This window comes from Microtus oregoni, unplaced genomic scaffold (genome assembly GCF_018167655.1).
Source record: "Microtus oregoni isolate MIOR12 unplaced genomic scaffold, Mior012 000017F_ref0000208, whole genome shotgun sequence".
Taxonomy (NCBI): domain Eukaryota; kingdom Metazoa; phylum Chordata; class Mammalia; order Rodentia; family Cricetidae; genus Microtus; species Microtus oregoni.
In genome coordinates, this window is record NW_024543076.1 from 31,453,418 (window position 1) to 31,472,672 (window position 19,255).

General features: G+C 40.6%; 1 protein-coding gene across 9 annotated transcripts in view; it reads right to left on the bottom strand.

The window, feature by feature from the left end:
* The window catches only part of Eya1 (EYA transcriptional coactivator and phosphatase 1), a 144,502-nt gene that overhangs the window by 66,916 nt on the left and 58,331 nt on the right, over positions 1 to 19,255 (bottom strand). For all 9 annotated transcript variants that reach the window (XM_041667493.1, XM_041667492.1, XM_041667491.1 and 6 more), the window contains one exon: positions 121 to 260. In XM_041667493.1, coding sequence (XP_041523427.1) covers positions 121 to 260 — 140 coding nt within the window. The remainder of the gene's footprint in view (positions 1 to 120; positions 261 to 19,255) is intronic.

Sequence of the window (19,255 nt, forward strand, 5' to 3'; positions counted from 1 at the left end):
GAACAACAAGCAATGACCAAAGTGTTGGGCTGTTTGTTAATGGTCACAGGCTGATTCTGTTGACCCATTAATGAGCTATGTGTAACCTCGCTCCTTATTTGAGTATGGACAATGACATACCTCAAGATCAGAATCCGGGGGAGGTGAGGGGTTATTGTTTCTCCTGCCTCGGCCACGTGACTTCCCATCTGACCCTCTACGCAGTCGATCAGAATCCGAATCTTTAATGGGTGTTGAAGGGCTGTGGATCGTACTGTACTCTGTAAGAACAGAAAGAGGACGTTCAAGTCCCACCTCCATGGTGCCAAGAACAGCCCTGTTTTAATTCACAGGAAGCGTAAAGAGTAAAGCACATTCTGTTTAGCTAAAGTCCCACATTACATTCTACTTGCAATAGTAAATAGCTCAGGGGATATGAGAACCCAAGACTTGTTTTGAAAGTACAGTGTGGTCAAGAACCACTTATCTTTAACTAAGGGTGTGAGACAGCAGGCCATATTGCATTGCCTCTATTTTCCTGGGTCCCTGTAATGAGCTGGTGTTCCTTCCCCAGGGGTCTCTACTTCTCCTTCCCCAATGGTCTTCACTGCTCCTTCCCCCCTGGTCTCTACTCTCCCTTCCCAATGGTCTCCTCCGCTCCTTCTGCCTTGGTTTCCACTCTCCTTTTCCCAATGGTCTCCACTGCTCTTTCTCAATGTTCTGTACCACTTCTCTAATTCCATAAATGGCCCCTGGCCACCAGGGGAGCCTGACATTTGTTTCAGCAATGACTCCCCCAGTTACAAACAGGATTCTGGTTCATGGAGAGAGATGAAAAGACAACCAGCCCCAGGGCAGGGAAATCTGAGTCACAGGATTGATTTTTTTTTCCCAAAAATTTAAAATTACCATTTTCTTCTTCATTTCATGTGAGAGTAAGAGTGTGACTTGATAAGGGGGCAGACTTTTAGACAAAGCCCACCTTGGTCTAGCACCCACCTGGGTTCTTCTTGTGTCTTAATCTCTTTGAAGCAAACATCTAACACCAGGCATAACATTACAATTACTCATCTGGCAAACTCAAAGAAACCACTGGAAAAATTACATAGAAACCACAAAATAAAGAAAAACTCCAAAAAGGCTGGAAGGAAGAGTCGAACAGTTCTGGACTCTGAGGAAGCTTTTTATCCTGTGTCCAGAATGAACAAAAGCCATTTACTCTCACCTCTTATTCTGTTCCCTAGTCCCATCAGATATTCCCTACTCTACCCAAGTTTCAGATGGCCCTGGATGGCTCGACCCACAAGGCCCTCAGCCACATTCCTTTACTAGATAACGATGTAGATCTCTATTTATTATGAACAAGTCTTCTTCGCTGTGATCTTGCTGCTCAGACATTACCAGACAGAAACTATGAAGGGCAATTGAAAGCCTGGCAGCCTTTATTAACACACCCTCCATCCTATCTCCACCTCATCCTCCATCCCTACTCTATTATATTCTCAGTCCTAACTCTATAGCCATCAGGTCTTCTGAGATCAAACATGGGTATCACCTTTGCTTCTAAGCTGCTGCTCTGCAGCTGTGTGGAGGGTTCACGGCAGCAGACCTTCACAGGTCCTTTCCATTCCCAATCTCTTCCACCTGCTCTGCCCTTCTTATTAAACCTCAACAACTCAGCAGACTCCCAGACCTCAGGGGAAGGACTTGAATGTTCTCTTCTAACACAAGCAAAATGGTAAATATCCTTAGATGAACTGGCCATGGCACTCTCACACCCAGAAATCACCATGATAAAAATCTAAGCCAGTTACTTATTTGTTTTCATCAGAAAGCCCACCTGTTTAGTTGCTAGGGTTCATTTTTTTTTTTGAGCTAACTCATTTCAAAGAAATGTTAGGCTCAAACATAAAGAAGCAAATTATGTCATTTTTCAGGAAAATGAATGAATCTGGAGATTATCAAGTCATGAACTAATCTAGACTTTGAACGAGAAATTGTTGCATGCTCTCTGTCATATGGAAAACTCAGACAAAAGCATGTGACATGAAAGCACAAAGGGGACTACTCACTGTGAGGACAGGGACAAAGAGGAGGAAGAACAATCACATGTATAAATGTATACAGACAAACACCTATAGTTAATACGTAGTCAATTGTCCTCTAAGTCAGCCTTAACATTCATTCTTTCATTGTAAGGGCAGACTGGCAAGGCATCTGTACCCTCTCTTTAAGGCATTCTAAGCAAACACTTCTGTATTTTGGAGAGAATAATGGGCTTCAAATGACGATATTTTCAGTGGTCAAACTAGTTCAAAATTGTACTTGTGAAAAAAATGTCTTAACCTTGCTTTTTAAGAACCATTACACAATGTGTGGAGTCTGGGTGGCCCTCACCTAAAATCCGACACTTGGCCCTCTCTGCCATGGCTTCAACATGGTGCATTCATTTTGGAGAGTTGGCCTCAGATGCACTCTGCAATCTACGTCCTTTACTGTAAAATCTACCACAGGCTGGGGGCTCTCCCCAGCTTTGGAAAGAGCGTATCTGAGAAGAGTTAAAGCCATCTAGAGCAGTATCATGTCAAATGGTGACTTCTGTATAAATTTCCAGATTGTTTTATTTTGTCTACAAAATAGCTAACATGTTTTATCCCCATAGATTTTGTTACTGTCTACTACTTTATCTTTTCAGTATATATTTGTCTTTAAAATACAGATTAAAATTCAAAAACTAGTACCATCATTTTTAGAAATAAACTCTAGTTAAATATCATTTATTGAGCTCATTGAGTAAAACAAGAAAGAATTATGTAAAGTTGTTTCCTGGTAGAGAAAAAATGATTTTAAAAGAGTAACAATATGACATCCTCAAATATTAAAATAGATATTTTCACAACACAGAAACCTTTCTTTATTAGAAGGGAGGATGACATTAAAACTGATGCAAGATAGTTTTATAAAAATCTCTTCCTTTGTGTTCTCTGGGGTGAAATTAAATGCTTCTAACTGTAAACCAGCTTTAGTGATTCTAACGTCTTCTTCCTCCGACTTGTGCAAAACAACTCAGCTAATTTAATCTTCTAATCCACCCACTGCTCATGTTTCTCTAAACCCTCTCCAATTGTTTGGCTTTTACCCACACTGAGATGTGGGTGTGAAAATATTCCGAAGAATGCTCACTTCCTTTAAGAAACACTGGTTCCACTTGGTGTCTGCAGGCCTAGCTGCAGCAGTAAGGAACCGCAATGCATAGTTGCACTGACCAGCACTCTGCTTTTAAGGGCTGAAAATTTATTGACTCCTAAACACACACAAGGAGATAAAATCAAAGGGAAAGGTTATGGCTCGGGAAAGGTGGAATTCCGAAGACTATGAAGGACAGCCACTTAACTCTGATCAGGACAGAGGCATCAGTAAGGAAAGAACAGAAATGTGTTCCAGGAAGCAGCATTGCAGGGTTAAGAACAGAAAAATAAATAAAACAAACAAACCCAATATGATCTGGGTCTACAGAGGGCTTAACAAAAAAGCTGGGTAACAAGGGAAGAATTCCGCCAACAAGGGGAGCTTTTGCTCTTGGAAGGCAGGATGCTGAAGACAAGTTAGTTACACCCAAGAGTGGGAGACAATGAAAGAACAAGTAATTCAGTAGTTCACAAAAGGGAGGAGTGTGTGGTCTGGACACAGGTGGTGCCATGAGGGCAGTGGCCTATCTGAGTCGCCATCAGAAGGCACAATCAGTAACTAAGTGGATGCCAAAAAAGTTAAGGATGATGCTCATGCTTGTTATTTGCCAGCTGTGTAAACAAGAATACTGAGGATGAGATTCGATTGAGGAAGAAGGGATGGCAGCGAAGAGGGAAACCCTCAAGATTCTCGCTGGAAATAACAAGTTTGGAGAGGCTGCAGGCATCCATATAATGTCCAGTAAGGCTACTAGAGTTCAGGAGAGAAGTGTAGACAGCATTTAGGCTGAAAAATGGATGCCAACTTAAAGAAAGGGATGTAAAGAAATGTGGTACATGTAGAAAAGATGGGTGAAGACCGGTGTGGGGGGGTGAAAAGAGAAATGAGGGGACCAGAAAGGGAGGAGCTTGTGAGGAGGACGGTGCGCAAGAAGCTTCAGACCAGCTAAGACCCAAGAAGATAAAAACTGTAGCCCACAGGAAAGCAAACTTAGAGTAAGAAATATTGAGCAAATGTGGTAATAATATAAACTTGAGTTGGTAGAAAATTAAACAGGAGGCAAGGATCCTACCGTTACTGGTAGCTCCATACTCCATTCTGAGCTCCGCAGTCCTATCTCGTCTGTCTTCTACAGTGTTCACCAACTCATCTTAAATTTATTGATTAAAATTGTCTGTGGCAGTTCCATATGTATGTAGTATGCTATGTTTATTTCCACTCCTTCTCTTTTCTTTCTTCTCTCCTACCCAAGTAACCCCCCACTCCTGACAGGTCTCTCCTCCACATTCCTGTCTCTGTTTTTTTTTTTTTTTTTTTTTTGGATTTGGGACCCACTGATTTTAACAAGGACTTCCAGTCACTGGAAGTCCTTGTTAAAATATAAAATTATATTAAATATATATTATATTAAATATATATATATATATGAGAATGGGAGCATCTCAAGTTCAACCCTTTCTTTACTATGACTATGCAGGTTACCCCACTCTTTCTACCAGGTAGTCAAATCACATGAAGGAAGGGGCTCATCTATTTTACGAGCTTATTTGAAAGCTAATGCTCACCTATGTAATGATTTAATATCAAAAATTCATATAGGACCATTGGAATTCTACATTTGCCAAGACTGCTGAAACTTTCCATTAATTCTTCAACATTAGAAAGAAAAACAGGAGGCCTAGAACTTAGAAGAGTCCAGTCTAGCCAGTAATTTCTACTTGAATTTTAGGGATGTGATTTCCAGTTTTTCCAGATCTTAGTCTCCTGCCTTACCAAACTGAAGACACAGCCTGGATTGTTGAGTTTTAAAGTTCCCTTATCTTTGGATGCACAGTGGCCAAACTTTCCTAACAGTAGGCTCTTGGTCTGCCCTGCAAGAGTGTAGTCAGCATACAAATAAAAGAGTCTCCTGGGGAGCATGCAGCCTTCCAGTTTATTTCCTGCTACATTCTGGCCAAATACCTCATGCCTTCCTCAACTTGCCATCTGTTGCTTATACATAGTGCCAAATCATTTTCAAAAGGCTTATATAGATTTAAATCAAGTTAGTTTTATCATAATCCTATTCATGCACACAGGCTTCCTTATTTTAAAGAAGGCATTACTATTTGGGCATTAGGCCCAATTAAAAAACATTTTTAATTTGCATATCTTGGAAGCATTTGTAAATATTTGTTTAAAAATTCTTTTCTTCCATGAACTGTACAAACCCAATTCACAAACATCCTTTTATTGATTAACACAATACAACATTCCTTTTCATATTTGAAGACATTCTTCCAGGTCTGAGATTTCCGTAAAGTACAGCTTCCTTCAAGGAGGTCTCTTCTTATATGGTATCTTGCTGCCCAGCAGGAAGGCCTGGCTGGCTCCCTGGAGATTTAGGGATAAGTGTTCACATTTATTCTACAAAAGCAGGGGAACTCTGCTCTAACTTGATACCCTGGGGACTGGATATGCCAGTAGTTGCTGTAGAAGTGGAACTGTGGGTTCCTGAAGGCTTCTGTATTCAGGGAAAATGGAAACCCCTCATTCTTGCTCATTTCTGGTCTGAGTGAGGTAAAAGACTACTCGCTAAGCAGAATACAGTGATGGCTTAAGGAAGCTCTTGAGAAGGACAATGACACTGGGCTGTCATTGTGTGTCCACAGTCCTGTGATCTCTGCCAGACCCTAAATCTGTTTGCTAAGAGAGACACAGGATGAAGTGAAGAATTTTATGTAAAATCCTTAGAAAGACTTTCTGAAATCAGAGAACACAGGGCATGGTTATTGGTAATTGTGTTGTAGCTAACATGGGGCTTAGTTTATAAGAACATAATATACCACTTTCCTAAACCATGCTTGAGTCTGGGGCATTGAAATTTATCATATCATTGAAAATGAAGTATGTTCTAGAAAACAATTGACACAGAGGTAATCTTGAACTTCAAGACTCTCAAAATCAACTTAACTATATGCAAAAACATCATCCAAACAGATGGTAACCAAGTTCATGAGGAAGACCAAAAGAAAGAAGGCAGAAGCTGTGAACTCTAATTTATAGGAAAACACATCATAGATCTGTAGGTTCTTCCCACAGAGATGAAGATGAAACTGGACATAAGAATCATATTAGATTTTTGGACATGTTTCTGCTTAAACTTAACATTGTTCTGTGGAGAGAGTTCAATTAAATTACCATAATAGTATTGCATCTGATTTCAGGGATGGGCCAGCAAAACCTACCAATGACAAAAATTATTCAGAAAATTTTCTCAATAGTCATAAAATTATCCCCTGGGACAGCCAAATACGGGCCACTGTTGGGCATGGACACTATCAGTTATTTCCATGGCACTAGGACAAAATACCTAATGCAATCAACTTGGTAAAGGAGAAGGTTAATTTGACTCATAAGGTGTTTCCACCCACAAGCCCTGGTCCTGTTGTTTTATACCTATGGTAGCCCGTGTGGTAGAACCATGTGATGGTAGAGACCTATTTACCTAAAGGTGACTGGGACACAGAGAAGAAAGAGGATAGGACCAGAGACTACAATCCCCATCAAGAAAAATTTCCCAGTGTCCCAGCTGTTTTCCACTAGACTCTTCCCCTGACTGACAACCAAACCAAATCTTCAGTATGTGGCCCTTTAATGGGCACTTCATCCAAATTACAGCAAGAACCAATTTTCCACTAAATTTAATTTTGATATTCATTCTTTCCCCCACCCTCTTTTCTTAATGCTTTAAACAGGGGTTAGTAAATTCTTCCTTTAAAGAATCAGACGGCAAACATCTCGGGCTTCCTCAACACTTCCTGCCTTTAACAGCTGCTCTCGCCGTCTCCATCACGTCAGTTAACGGCAAAGATCACCATCACCACGGGGGCAGGGAAAGGCTCCAGACAGCCACCTTTCAAGTGAGTTTCTGCTCCAAGAGTAGCCAGGTACACACTCACTCCATGCATAGTGCCTCTGGTTCAACATGGATACACACTATTCTCGAGCCTTACCCCATTGTTTGTCGTCATCCGTGTCTTGGGCACAAGCACAGATGGGACATACCAGTGCCTCCTGGTCATGAGTGAATTGTTGCTGAGAAAAGAAAAATTCCAGGACAAGTTTCCTGTTCGCTCTGTCAGGAAAGCAGAAAACCTGGGTGAAGAGGCAGCTGGGGAAAGAACCTGGAGGCTTTTCACACTGAGAGTTCTTCTGACTTCCAAAGACCTTTCACTGTTGAATCTGACAGACACCCCTCTCTAGACATTACATGAAAGAGTCAAACTCTCCTATAAGGTGTGTGAGGGGGACAGCTGTCTGGATTCGTGCTCTATAGCCAGAGACTGCCAAAATTGAAACCCAAAGTTTCCATCACTCTTAAGACCCCCACTCTTAAGAAATGTCAGCAGTGGCCTATAGTCCATACTTGAATTCTCTTGTGACTCAGTACCACAGAAGCCAGATGCTCACATAGAGCACAAACGCATATACACCCATTCCACCAGGTCCCCTCCTTTTTCCAACTAATGAAAGTGGAACAATGTTGAAATACTTCTTTGAAAGGGCCTTAATATAAAATTCTTTGTAAAAAGGATATTGGAAAGCCACCAGTGTGAAGCAGCTCTCCTAACTGCAGCTCTTGGAATTTGGGGAATGGAAAGAAACGGTTTCCCGTGTCGTTCTTGTGTCTGGGAGTGCTTGCTGGGGACTGAACTCAGAGCCTCGTGTATGCCAAAAACATGCTTTCCCACTGAGAGAAATCCTCATCTGTTTTTTTTAAATGGTGGTTAGTGTCACCTTTGTGCTGACAATGGACCACAGTGCCTGGCACTGCCCAGTTCACTGCATCTCCTCTGTCCTCCTACTTAGCATTCTGACTCAAGGGAACAACTAACTCATGCTTTGGCACTAGGGGCTTTTACATATTGCTGATGGGTTTCCCTTCTCGCTCTGAAGATTAGTCCATGAATCCATCTGTGCTCACCTGTGAAGATGACTTCTCCCAAATGTTTCTCCTGCAAAACCCACTTTAATGAACCCTCCACCTCCCTATCCTCACCCCCACTACTCTATAACAAACCCTCCATCTCCCTATCTTCACCCCTACTCCTCTCCCCCTCCACTCTGGCCTTCCACGCACTTTTGGAATCCACACATGCAGTCTTCCTTCCGGACCTTGGTCCATGTTATTCCCTTTCCCCAGAACACTCTTCTACAGATCCTGAGGTGGCTCCTCCTTCTCTAGCTTGGCTGAAGTCACCTTGCCAGGAGTCTTCCCAGATAGGTTGCCTGACCTGAATCTACACTCCTTACCCACCTGCTCATCTTTCTAGGCCCTTATAACAACAGCTCATTGTAAACTCCTGCTTCCTGTGCCAAAATAACCTCCTGAGAGCCTCTACTCTATTTTGTATACTGCCAAGTCTCTCATGTCCGGAATTATGCCTGGAAATGGTTCAGATCCAAAAACACATTATTTTAACAACCTGGTAGGGAAACACTCTATAGTTCACACAGAATACACCTGATCATTAATAACTCCCCCACCCCCTCACACACACACATTCACAAGATCTATTTAACCCTTTTCTTGAGAAGTATGTCCCAGGTAAACATTACTTGGTGTATCTTCATTCTATTTGAGGAGGATCTGACAGGAGACATCAAACACATTAGGTTCATTCCACCCTCTTGCTTCAGCAGACTCCAACAGTACAGTGCTAGATGAAAACCTTGAGGTTGTGCTGGACTTGGGACCAGAAGAGTGGAGGGAACAGCACTCTCTCTGGCCTTCAGGATTACTTCCACTCCAGACTGGCCAGGGGTAAATTAGTATCCTCATAGATTCCGGTTAAAAAAAGGTAAAGGTGCCAGCTAGTGTGAACCACAGCCAGGACACAAACCCAGGGCAGAACACAAACAACTGATTAGTTCAAGTTCTTTTATAGTGCACAACATAGCCTACAAAATAGATCTCAGTCTATATAAATTCCAGAGCAGGCTTGCTCACTTGTAATTCATATGATTAGTCGGATGTTGTCCGTTCCTCGGCTCCCTCAACAGCCAAATGGAGACCACACTATTGTGTAGGTGTCACCTGGTTGATGCAGAGAAGAAAGCATTCTGTTCAAGCACATTAGTGTTGCCGTCATGCTAACCAATCAAAGCCATCAATTTGGGCTCAGCTATGTTGTTTATAATGATGGTTTTATGTGATCTCTTAGTTCAAACTACTTTCACCCTATAACAAAACTCAAATACCAGCAAGTGCTGATGACCCAAATGCCCTGTCCTGGAGCCCACTTATAAATGCTCTGTTGTGCTACTCTGAAACCTCCATCCCCTCTCTACCTTTTGTCTCTCCCATTCAGACATCATTCAGTGCTGAGGACAAGCTTCATCTCCTCTCTTGTTTTCCCTCCAAATACTCAAGATCTCTGTTCGAGGGCTCTTTACAACCATGCCTCTCTCTAGAGCTGCATTCTAACATTTCAACTTCTTTTGGGTTCATCAGATACATGGCTGTCTTCTGCATTGATAAAATGTTTTCTAAGACATTTTAACCCTTAGGTTCTTCATCTCCACAACACCCAACTGAATATTCAAAGTAAAGAGAGCTTTACCTCATGAGATCTTACAGCACAACTTCTTCATATGTATGTATACACACACATATATTAAGAATATATATATATATATGTGTGTGTGTGTGTGTGTGTGTGTGTGTGTGTGTGTGTCCTTTTTATTTGGTGAGGAGGGTATTAGGGGTTAAACTTAAGAGCTCACATATGCAAGGCTAGTGTTCTGTCTCTGAGTTGCACTCTCAGCCCCCTTGAAGTATATCTTCAAATCCTTCAATTTCTCCATGGAGGAAACGGTGCTTTCTATGTTCTCTATGGCTAGGGAACAGAACAATACAATGTAATAGCACAATTAGATATATTTCAAGGGAAATACAGCCTTTTATTAGCAGTTATCAATCTCAGAAGCTGAATCCAGGGAGATGGTTATATAAACAACCCATGGAATGAGTGCTGTAGGGAAAACCCTAAAGGAGGCTGGGGGAGAACGCAGCTCATGCACATCCTGCAGTCCTCACAGCGAACTGAGGGAGGAGGGGTAGTGTGGGGTAATACATATCGGAAATCCTTCAGTTTTTACTATTTTGCCATAGACAATACACTTTTAAAAATAAAGTATTTGAATTAAGGATGTTTGGGGCTCTGACTGGAAGGTGAAAAGATGGAAGAGCATCTGTTCTTGGGAAGTTCCAACTAAATGATGCTATGGTTCGAATACTGAGTGTCTTCTGAGTCCCTTTTGCTGAAGAATTGGTCCCTAGAGTAGCACTACTGGGAAGTAGTGAAAACTATATCGCTTTCTCTTACTTTGCAGTGCCGGGGAACAACTCCACGGCCTAATGCATGTTAGGCAAATGCTCTTCACTGGGCCACATCTGCAGCATCACTGAAACTGTCCTGGGATGGGTCACCTGAACTTGCCCTCAAAGAAGACTATGGGACTGCATCCCTATTCTCCTTCCTTTACTTCCTGAGAGGGTGTTTCTCCCTGTCATGCATCCCACCCATGATGTGCCACCTCTGCACAGTCCCAAAGCAATGAAGCCAACACATCAAAGATAACAATGACTCAAACTGTGGGCCCAAATCAATCTTTCTCTTCATACTCTGATTTCCCCCACTCAGGTAGCCTGTTACCATGACAACAAGCTGACTAACATAAAGATATGCTCAAAGTGGTCTGCGTGCATATTATCCAAAGAGGCGACATCCTCCGGTCCCCCAGTGGTAACTTGGTACTCAAATCCAGTACCAATTCCATTGAAGACAGTGACTGTTGAGTAAAACATTTACAGGTTTTCATTTTATTTTCAGAATGATTTACACCCTGCTTTACCAAGAAAGGCCGAGAACACCCTACCTACTAAATAAATCTAAGCTCACGTGTGTGTTTTCACATGAATGTGTCTGTGTAAGAGAGTCCGAGGTCAAGCTAGGGCTTTAGTCGCCAAAGCTTTCCACCTGGAAAGAACCTCAGGCATCTCCCTGTTCCCACACCCTGGAGCATTTACAAATCCCCATGGGATATATGAATGAAAGGGAATACCTGGGGGTCTAGCACATGCCAGATACTTTGATAGTCAGACAATTTCATCTGTGTAGTCACCTTTCATCACAAATAAAAACATCCAAGTTGAGAACTTTAATTCAAAAGATTAAAAATGTTTCAAATATTTAAGATATTTTAACTTTTAACATGATCCTCAAAGGGAAAATACCACCTATAACCTCATGTGATGGATTTCAGGCATAGCAAAGCATTATTTAAAACCACTTGCAGACTCTGTATACAAAGAATATAATAAACCAACTTAGACATGTTCTACTGCCATGATTTCTCATTATGTAATTATAGCTCTTTTAACATTTTGAAAAGTCAAGTCTATAATACTCCTGGCTTCTATAATTTCAGGTAAGGGATGCTTAAACTACACTAGTCTTAACTCAAAGAGATCTACTGCTCATGGCTTGTCAAGAGGAAATGGCAGAATCAGAATTCAAACCCAAGGACAGCTAGACTAACTCCAAGTCCCGGTCTACCATCTCAGCTTCTCTACATTGAACTCCAAGGGAGAGTGGTGCCCAAGAGGCATTCTGAGATATTCCCTGGTTGAGGTGTTGGGGAGGTAGAAAGAGTGGTACTCAGGTAGTTACAGTCAGGAAAGCAAGGGATACTATATTCATTCTCAGGAGCATCAACATGTCAGAGGGAGAGAAGGAAACCTGAAAAGTAGAAAGATCTCTGTCATAAGACCTCACAACCAGTGTCCCTAACTTGTTCTACCTCGGAATTTTTCAAGAAGAAGGTTGAGCTGTGTGGGAAAGGTCATGTCATGTCACTCTGTTTCCTGAGGTAGCCACCTGAGCAGGAGACTCCACTGAGGACAGGCTGAAACGCTTGGAAAATTTATTCTTTCTAGATTCTGTTTCTGTATTCAACAAGGTGATGGATGACCTTCGACAAAGGCGTTTATAAAGGCAGTCCCGAGTTTATAGTTAATAGCTGCCCATCTACTTCATGTGAAATACGTGGGTTCATAGACGACAAGAGGGTGGCTGATTTACAATATAACTGTATTCTAGATAGTTTTCAATCTGTCTAAAACTCAGAATCTTTTTTCTTATGAAACAATGGCAGATATGATTTCCAGATCAATCTATGATCACAAAATCAACCAGGTGAAGAACTACACACACAATATAAGAGAGTAGAAAATTGTGCCCTTGAATAGCAGCAGCGGTATGAACTGAGAAGCAGGAACATTTCTATAAAGGTCCTAAAGAAACTTGACTTTAATTTTAGAAGAAGATACTTGAGAAAGTTTCAGAGGACATCATTAAAAATGTTAGAAAATGATTTAGGATGCTAAGATTTCCACTTTCATCCTTAAACGAATAGCTTCCATTTTACTTGATACAATTCTATGCTATACCTGCATTCAGTGCTTATCTGACCTGGAGAATTTTAAAAAGTAAAAATGCAGTCGGGTAAGTCAGAGAATGGGCCTCTTGGGGATGGAGGGAAAGGGAAGAAAATGACAGAGAGACGACAAATTGTTCCCCAAGCAAAACATGGCGGGTAGCATATGAAGTAGGGAGTGGGACACACGTGAGAGCGTGGAAGAAGCCTCCGGTGATCTGTACACTACTCTTAGAACTCTGAGATTCTAAAATAACAGAAACTTAAAGCCTGCCTTATTCTGTGGGGGCCGGTTCTCATTCAAACCTCTACCATCTATTTAACAGATGTCTCTGCTGAGTGCCATGATGATGGAAGAAACTGTAACATAGCTGCAACCTCTTAGGGCTCTTCATGTACATTTTCACTTTTCTGTCCATGTGAGTGCTCAGGCCCAGCTGCACTCTGCAGCAGCACACTTTCCTGCTTAGGAGCCCACGCTTGAAGCCAAGGGTCTAGAGCTGGTGGATGCACTGACGTTGACTTCATCTTAGCTTTCTCATCTGTGAAACGTGGGTACGTGTCCACAATGTCCATATTTCTGGGTAGCTGGGTGATAATTAATTAAGTTAATGTGTTCAGGGAAAAAGAAAGAAATTGAATGTGGAAGGGTGGTAGCTAAAGACCATCCTTATTAGTTGAGAGCAACCTAGGGCCTGGTCACAGATGATAAGGGGAGACTCACTCTTCTCTGTGAACACTGTTGTTCCTTTCTTATTTTGCACTATGTTAATGCATCATTACTGCTCAGTAATAAAAAATACTCACCAAAATGAGCTTACAAGTTTAGATATCAACCTACCAATCATACCTTTAACACTTAATCCAAAACTCACTTACTGGGATGAGGGTTAATTTGACAGTAGAACATTTGCTTAGCATGGGAGAAGTCCTGGGTTTGACTGTGAGCCCTTCAAAAACCAAACAAACAAATCCACTCTCAAACTCTCTGATTCTAGTTCAATGAAGCAGAAGGATGTTGGACACTAATAGCCATATGTCCTCTGACCAACCAACCCCACTATAAATGGATGCGTGTTGGTCCAACAGGATGCTTAGCATTTTATGATATTCCAAATAAAGAATTCATTGTGAAGGAAGCTAAATAATGAGTGTTTTGGGTGGTTAACTTAATTAGATTAATAACATGTGTATGATTTTATTTTGATTACTGATGTATAAGACATATTATTCCACATAAACATGCTGAAGACTCCAGTGTCCTAAAGTGGCTCAGTAAGCTGTCCTGACACTTGGTGAACTCATCAAAAACCTTAGGCAAATCAAAGGGAGTCATGGAATGAATAATTTCTCTAAGTCTGAATCTGCACTTCTTACATTGCACACCAAATACAAGTGGTCGCTGGCCACCTCCCGTCCACATTTAATTAGAAAATTAGGGACATTTTTCCAAATGATAAAATTCATTTGTATTGTATTTTAACATCATAAAACATAAAGTGGACTTTACTTCTATATAGTTTATAGTCCCGTTTGGGTACCACTGCATGTTCTCCAAGGAAACAGAAAGGAAGAAAACAAATGCCATCAAGACACACAAATCCAACAGCCCCGAACAAACATCTGTTTTCCCTTCTCACATCTTAATAGCCTGGCTATTTTAGATACAAACATTTGTTTTGCTGACAAATGTTTCCAAAAAAGTTAGTGGAGATTATTTCACTGAAATGGTTTATTCTTAAGCTGAACAAATTGCAGACTTCTTCGACGTCTACAGGCATCTGTGAAAATGAGCAAATATGGCCTGCAGATTTCCCAACCTTTCAGGGCATGGCCGGCATGCAGGGAGCAGGGTGCATGCTATAGACCACGGCCAGCATGCAGGGAGCAGGCTGTATGCCATTGCAAGCCTTAGCATCATTTCTGCAGTGAGCAATCCCAGGCATGCGCAGTCCTAGATACCAGACATGCATCTCCTGCGTTAATGGGGAGACGTCTAGCAGTTTAGCTTTCCATCCTGTCACACCGAGTTCCTGCAAGAGCACAGAGTTCTGGGTTTTGCACAGAATCTGTCCCATTTTTCAAGTCCTTTGCTCTACTTTCTTGTGCCTTGGCAGGGATCAAAGAGGCAGAGGGAACAAATGGTTTCCCATGAATATTGAATTCCCTCTTACACTGATTTTTCCTCTGTCACTTGAAATTCAATATTGGCAAGGCTCCTGCACATCACTTTAGCTACCAAGTCGTCTGCATGCGGTCAGTGAGCCCTAAAGGGAGAGTTCAACCCATTCTTTTCGAAAAAAATTTACACATCTATGGCATTCATAGGAAAATTCTCTCCTAATAAACAACTGGCTTTTGTTTCCCATCAGCTGCAAGGGTGTTTTCCACCAGACACCCTTTTCTGTCGCTCTGATTTGCTTTATAGCAGTAAAAAAGAAAAGAAAAATTACAAGACTCGTAAGCAAAGATTTCTTTCCTAAGAAATCAGCCACAACCTTCTTAGCTTCCTGACATTTACTGGACATTAAACAGCTATGTGCCTTTAGGATCCATTGTACTAAAACTGACCCTCTAACACCTTCTGACTCCTGGTCAACCCATTCCAAACAGTAGGCAAACCTGTAAGAAGTGGACAAAATAGAACGGACCTCATGGGCTTGGTGTGTAATAACAAACTTAAAACTCTAAACTCCTGAATTACATTTGAGTATATTTGATTATGCATTATTACGAAAATGATAGTTGCCATAATTAGTAGGAACTGTTCTGAGAGATTTGGGACAAGAAGTACATTTTCAAAGCAAATTACTTAACAAGAAATAGTAGCTGTTCGAGTGAACATCCATATTGAGCTTGTGTGCATGACACATGAGGTAAAATATATATTATATATTATAAATATGTATTATATTTAATATACATTAAAGAATGACTTAGTTTCTTCTTTGAGAAAAGACAGTTTATTTTAAAAGTTCCTTTGTAATAATACTTTCAAGACACTAAATTCTTTGCACATCCTTTTAAAAACACACATTTGGTTATATTAATTTGAGGGTTTAGTACAAGATTATACAATTTATACCCCAGAGCCTAAGAGATGGTATGTTAATTTGCTAATAGCAAAAGATGAAACACACCAAAATTTCCTTTCCCATCTTTCTACATTTTAAACACTGAAGAAAAAAAATTGAGTTACTAAAACAGTCTTTTAAGGGAGAAATTGAAAGCAAGTGCAGTTCATCATTTTACAGCTAACAAAAACTATGATTTGATCTGACACTGCTTGCATCTGGGATCTCCCAGGAAACTACACAGCTGATTTTGCTCCATTTTTTTAATAGACAGTGGAATTATAATTTTTATGAATACTCTCCTTTATAGGAGCACCATTCTTTCTCAAATACTAGAGATCCATTTAATTGATAAAAGAGGAATAATCTAGCAATTGTAGCTGGTGAAAATTATATATCATCAAAGTTCTCAGATTTTCCTTCCCTATAAATTCACTGAAAGAAAGGGTTTCAATGGCAATGAAAATTATGTAAACATATTTGGAGTAAATTAACAAAAAAAAAAAAAAAGACCTGTGACATTTTGTGGTGCACCCAAAACCAGTACTTGCATGGAAACTTAACAGTGAAAGAAGACCTGAGATCAGTCACCCGATCACCCATCAAATCAAAAGTACATTTAAAAAATGAGGAAGTAACGAAATTAAAATAAAGTCTGTAAAATTAAAAAAATGAAGGGAAGAAAAGAAACAAAGAGCCTCTCCTTTCCTAAAATAAGGACAGTTAACAATTCGGCGACATAACCTGGCTAATCCTGATGAAAATGGAAGATGTGCAGATTTCTAATACCACAAATGGAAGAAAATCATCACTAGATATTTAAAACTGTTAAAGTAACAATAAAATTATCATGATCCAGAAACACTTATGTCTATGGTTACCGCCCTTGAGGCTGAGGCAAGGGTCAAGAGTTTGGAGTCAGCCAGAGCTACATGTCTCAAAAAAAACAAATAAACAAAAGAAAACCCATTTTTAATGAACAATATTATGCTCATAGATTAGGTAGACTGGGTGTTATGGATCAATTCCTTGAGAGAAACAACCTGCTGAAACTCCCGTGAAGGAGATAACTTAAACAGATCTACTTATCTGAATTAATTACAGATCCAAAGAGAAATCACTAGAGCCAGGTAAGTTCACTAGTATATTTTATCAAATATTTAATGAACAAACTATTTGAATTCTCTGTAGTCACCTAGAAAACACACACAAAGGGAATGCTTCCCAGTTTAGGCGATAAAGCTAGCATTATGCTAATAGTAAAACCAGATGCAGACATCACAGGATATGAACACTATAGACAAGGATCTCTCGTGAATATACATGTGAAGATTCTCAAGAAAGTATCATCAACTGAGTCCAAGAACATATATGAAGAATTATACAATATGACCAAGTGGGAATATCATAGGTATGCAAGGTTGGTTCAACTTTGTAAAATGAGATAACTGTAATCCATCAAATCAGTCTGTTAAAGAAGAAAAGTTACAAACATTTCAACAGGTGTGGAAAGAGCACATGACCAAACCCAATAGCCCCACTCATGACAAAGTAGGAGCAAAGGGAAGGCTCTGCTCCTGTTCAAGGCCATCTAAAGACACTGTCAGGGCCCACGTTCCATTGGACACCCTCATGGACAGGAGTGCACGAACAGCACAGACTGGAGCTGCTGGGTTATTTTTAAAAAGAACAAAGAAGACACTAGTTGGTGCAGGGAAAGGTGGAAGTAACTATGGTTGGAGTTGTGGGAGGAGTTAGCTGGGGTTATATATTAAATATTAAAGAATTAATACAGATATATTTTTGAATGATACAATTAATCTCCCACCCAATGAGAGAGAAACTAGATGCTTTCTTCCTACAATAAGAACAGGAAAAAGTCAACTCCTTTCCCACCCCTGTTCAACACTCCACTGGAAAGCCCAGTTAATAAAGAGCAAACCCAGAACTACCTAGGTCATGGTGGAAGAAAGAAACCCTTTGTTCACAGATGACAACTGTCCCCCTAGTCAATGCTGAAGAATGACCTCTTCCCTAAAGAGGGGAAAGAGAAACTTCTGAAATAAATGATCATAACAGGGTTAAGACATGAAAAGTCATAGAAATTACACTATCACTCTCTTGTACACCATCATTTAGATCAGTAGGGGAATGGTAGCGGGAAAAGGGGAGAAGAGAGACAAGACATTTACAAGAACAGCATGAAGAAAGTACAACATCCAGATGAAAGAAACCCAAGATATTCTAGGCCCATGGATAGAAAAACTCAGTATTGTCAGGATACTAGTTTGTACCAAGCTGATCTAGAAATTCAACATAATTCCAAGTGAAATGCTCCACCAGTGGTTCTCAACCTGTGGGTTGCCTAAAACCATCAGAAAATGTAGATATTAACATCATGATTCATAACAGTAGTAAGGTTACAGTTATAGAGTAGCAACAGAAATAATATTATAGTTGGGGGGGGGGTCATTACAACATGAGAAACTTCACTTTAGTTTTCCAGGATTCCAGGATTCCAGAATATTGCCTTTAACCCAATGGACCACATAATTCAGAAAAAAACACACCTGAAATGAAATGATTTTGATAAAGGTATACATTTCTTAATTCAATACTCAAAAACCTACCAGATATTTCATAAATCATTCCAATTCTTTCAGTTAATATTTATGAATTTTTACCATTAAAGTTTCCTTTTTTCCCCTCTAAGAAGAAAGGCAAGTCACTGTCCCAAAATGAAGGGATTCTTTGAATTCCTTCTGTAGACAACAGGAAAAAAACTCTTACTTTGTGAAAACAACAGGTGGGCTCGTAAGCCATGAGATGAAGGGCTCCAGTTTTTAACCTTAAGATAATGGGGTGAGAGGTTTCAGAGATGCAGGAAGATTAATTGAGGAAAGTAAGCATACAATGCTGGATGGTTACTTGTCCCCAGAAGAACAAACCAGTGGAGGCAAAGAAAGAAAAAAGACAATGGAGCTAAGATCCCCAGCTGGAGAAGCACTGTCGGCAAGGCCTTGGGCAGAAGTATAACAAATGTCCACACCATTCACACTGCTGTACAAGCCACAGCGTGTCATGGGAGGAGAAGGATGGGCTGGGATATGCTCACACCAGAGACACTGGTACACAATCCACAGCGTGTCATGGGAGGAGAAGGATGGGCTGGGATATGCTCACACCAGAGACACTGGTACATAATCCACAGCGTGTCATGGGAGGAGAAGGATGGGCTGGGATATGCTCACACCAGAGACACTGGTACACAATCCACAGCGTGTCATGGGAGGAGAAGGATGGGCTGGGATATGCTCACACCAGAGACACTGGTACACAATCCACAGTGTGTCGTGGGAAGGGAAAGATGGGCCCGGCTTCTTGGTCTGCATAACTCCCCTTTGGGATTTTTTAAAATTTTTCAGTTTTTCAAACTTTCAGCAATGTACTGCTATCATGCAAATCACTATGTAATTATAAAAAACATTAAATTCTAAATATTGAAATCTATTTGGATATTCCATGTGTAG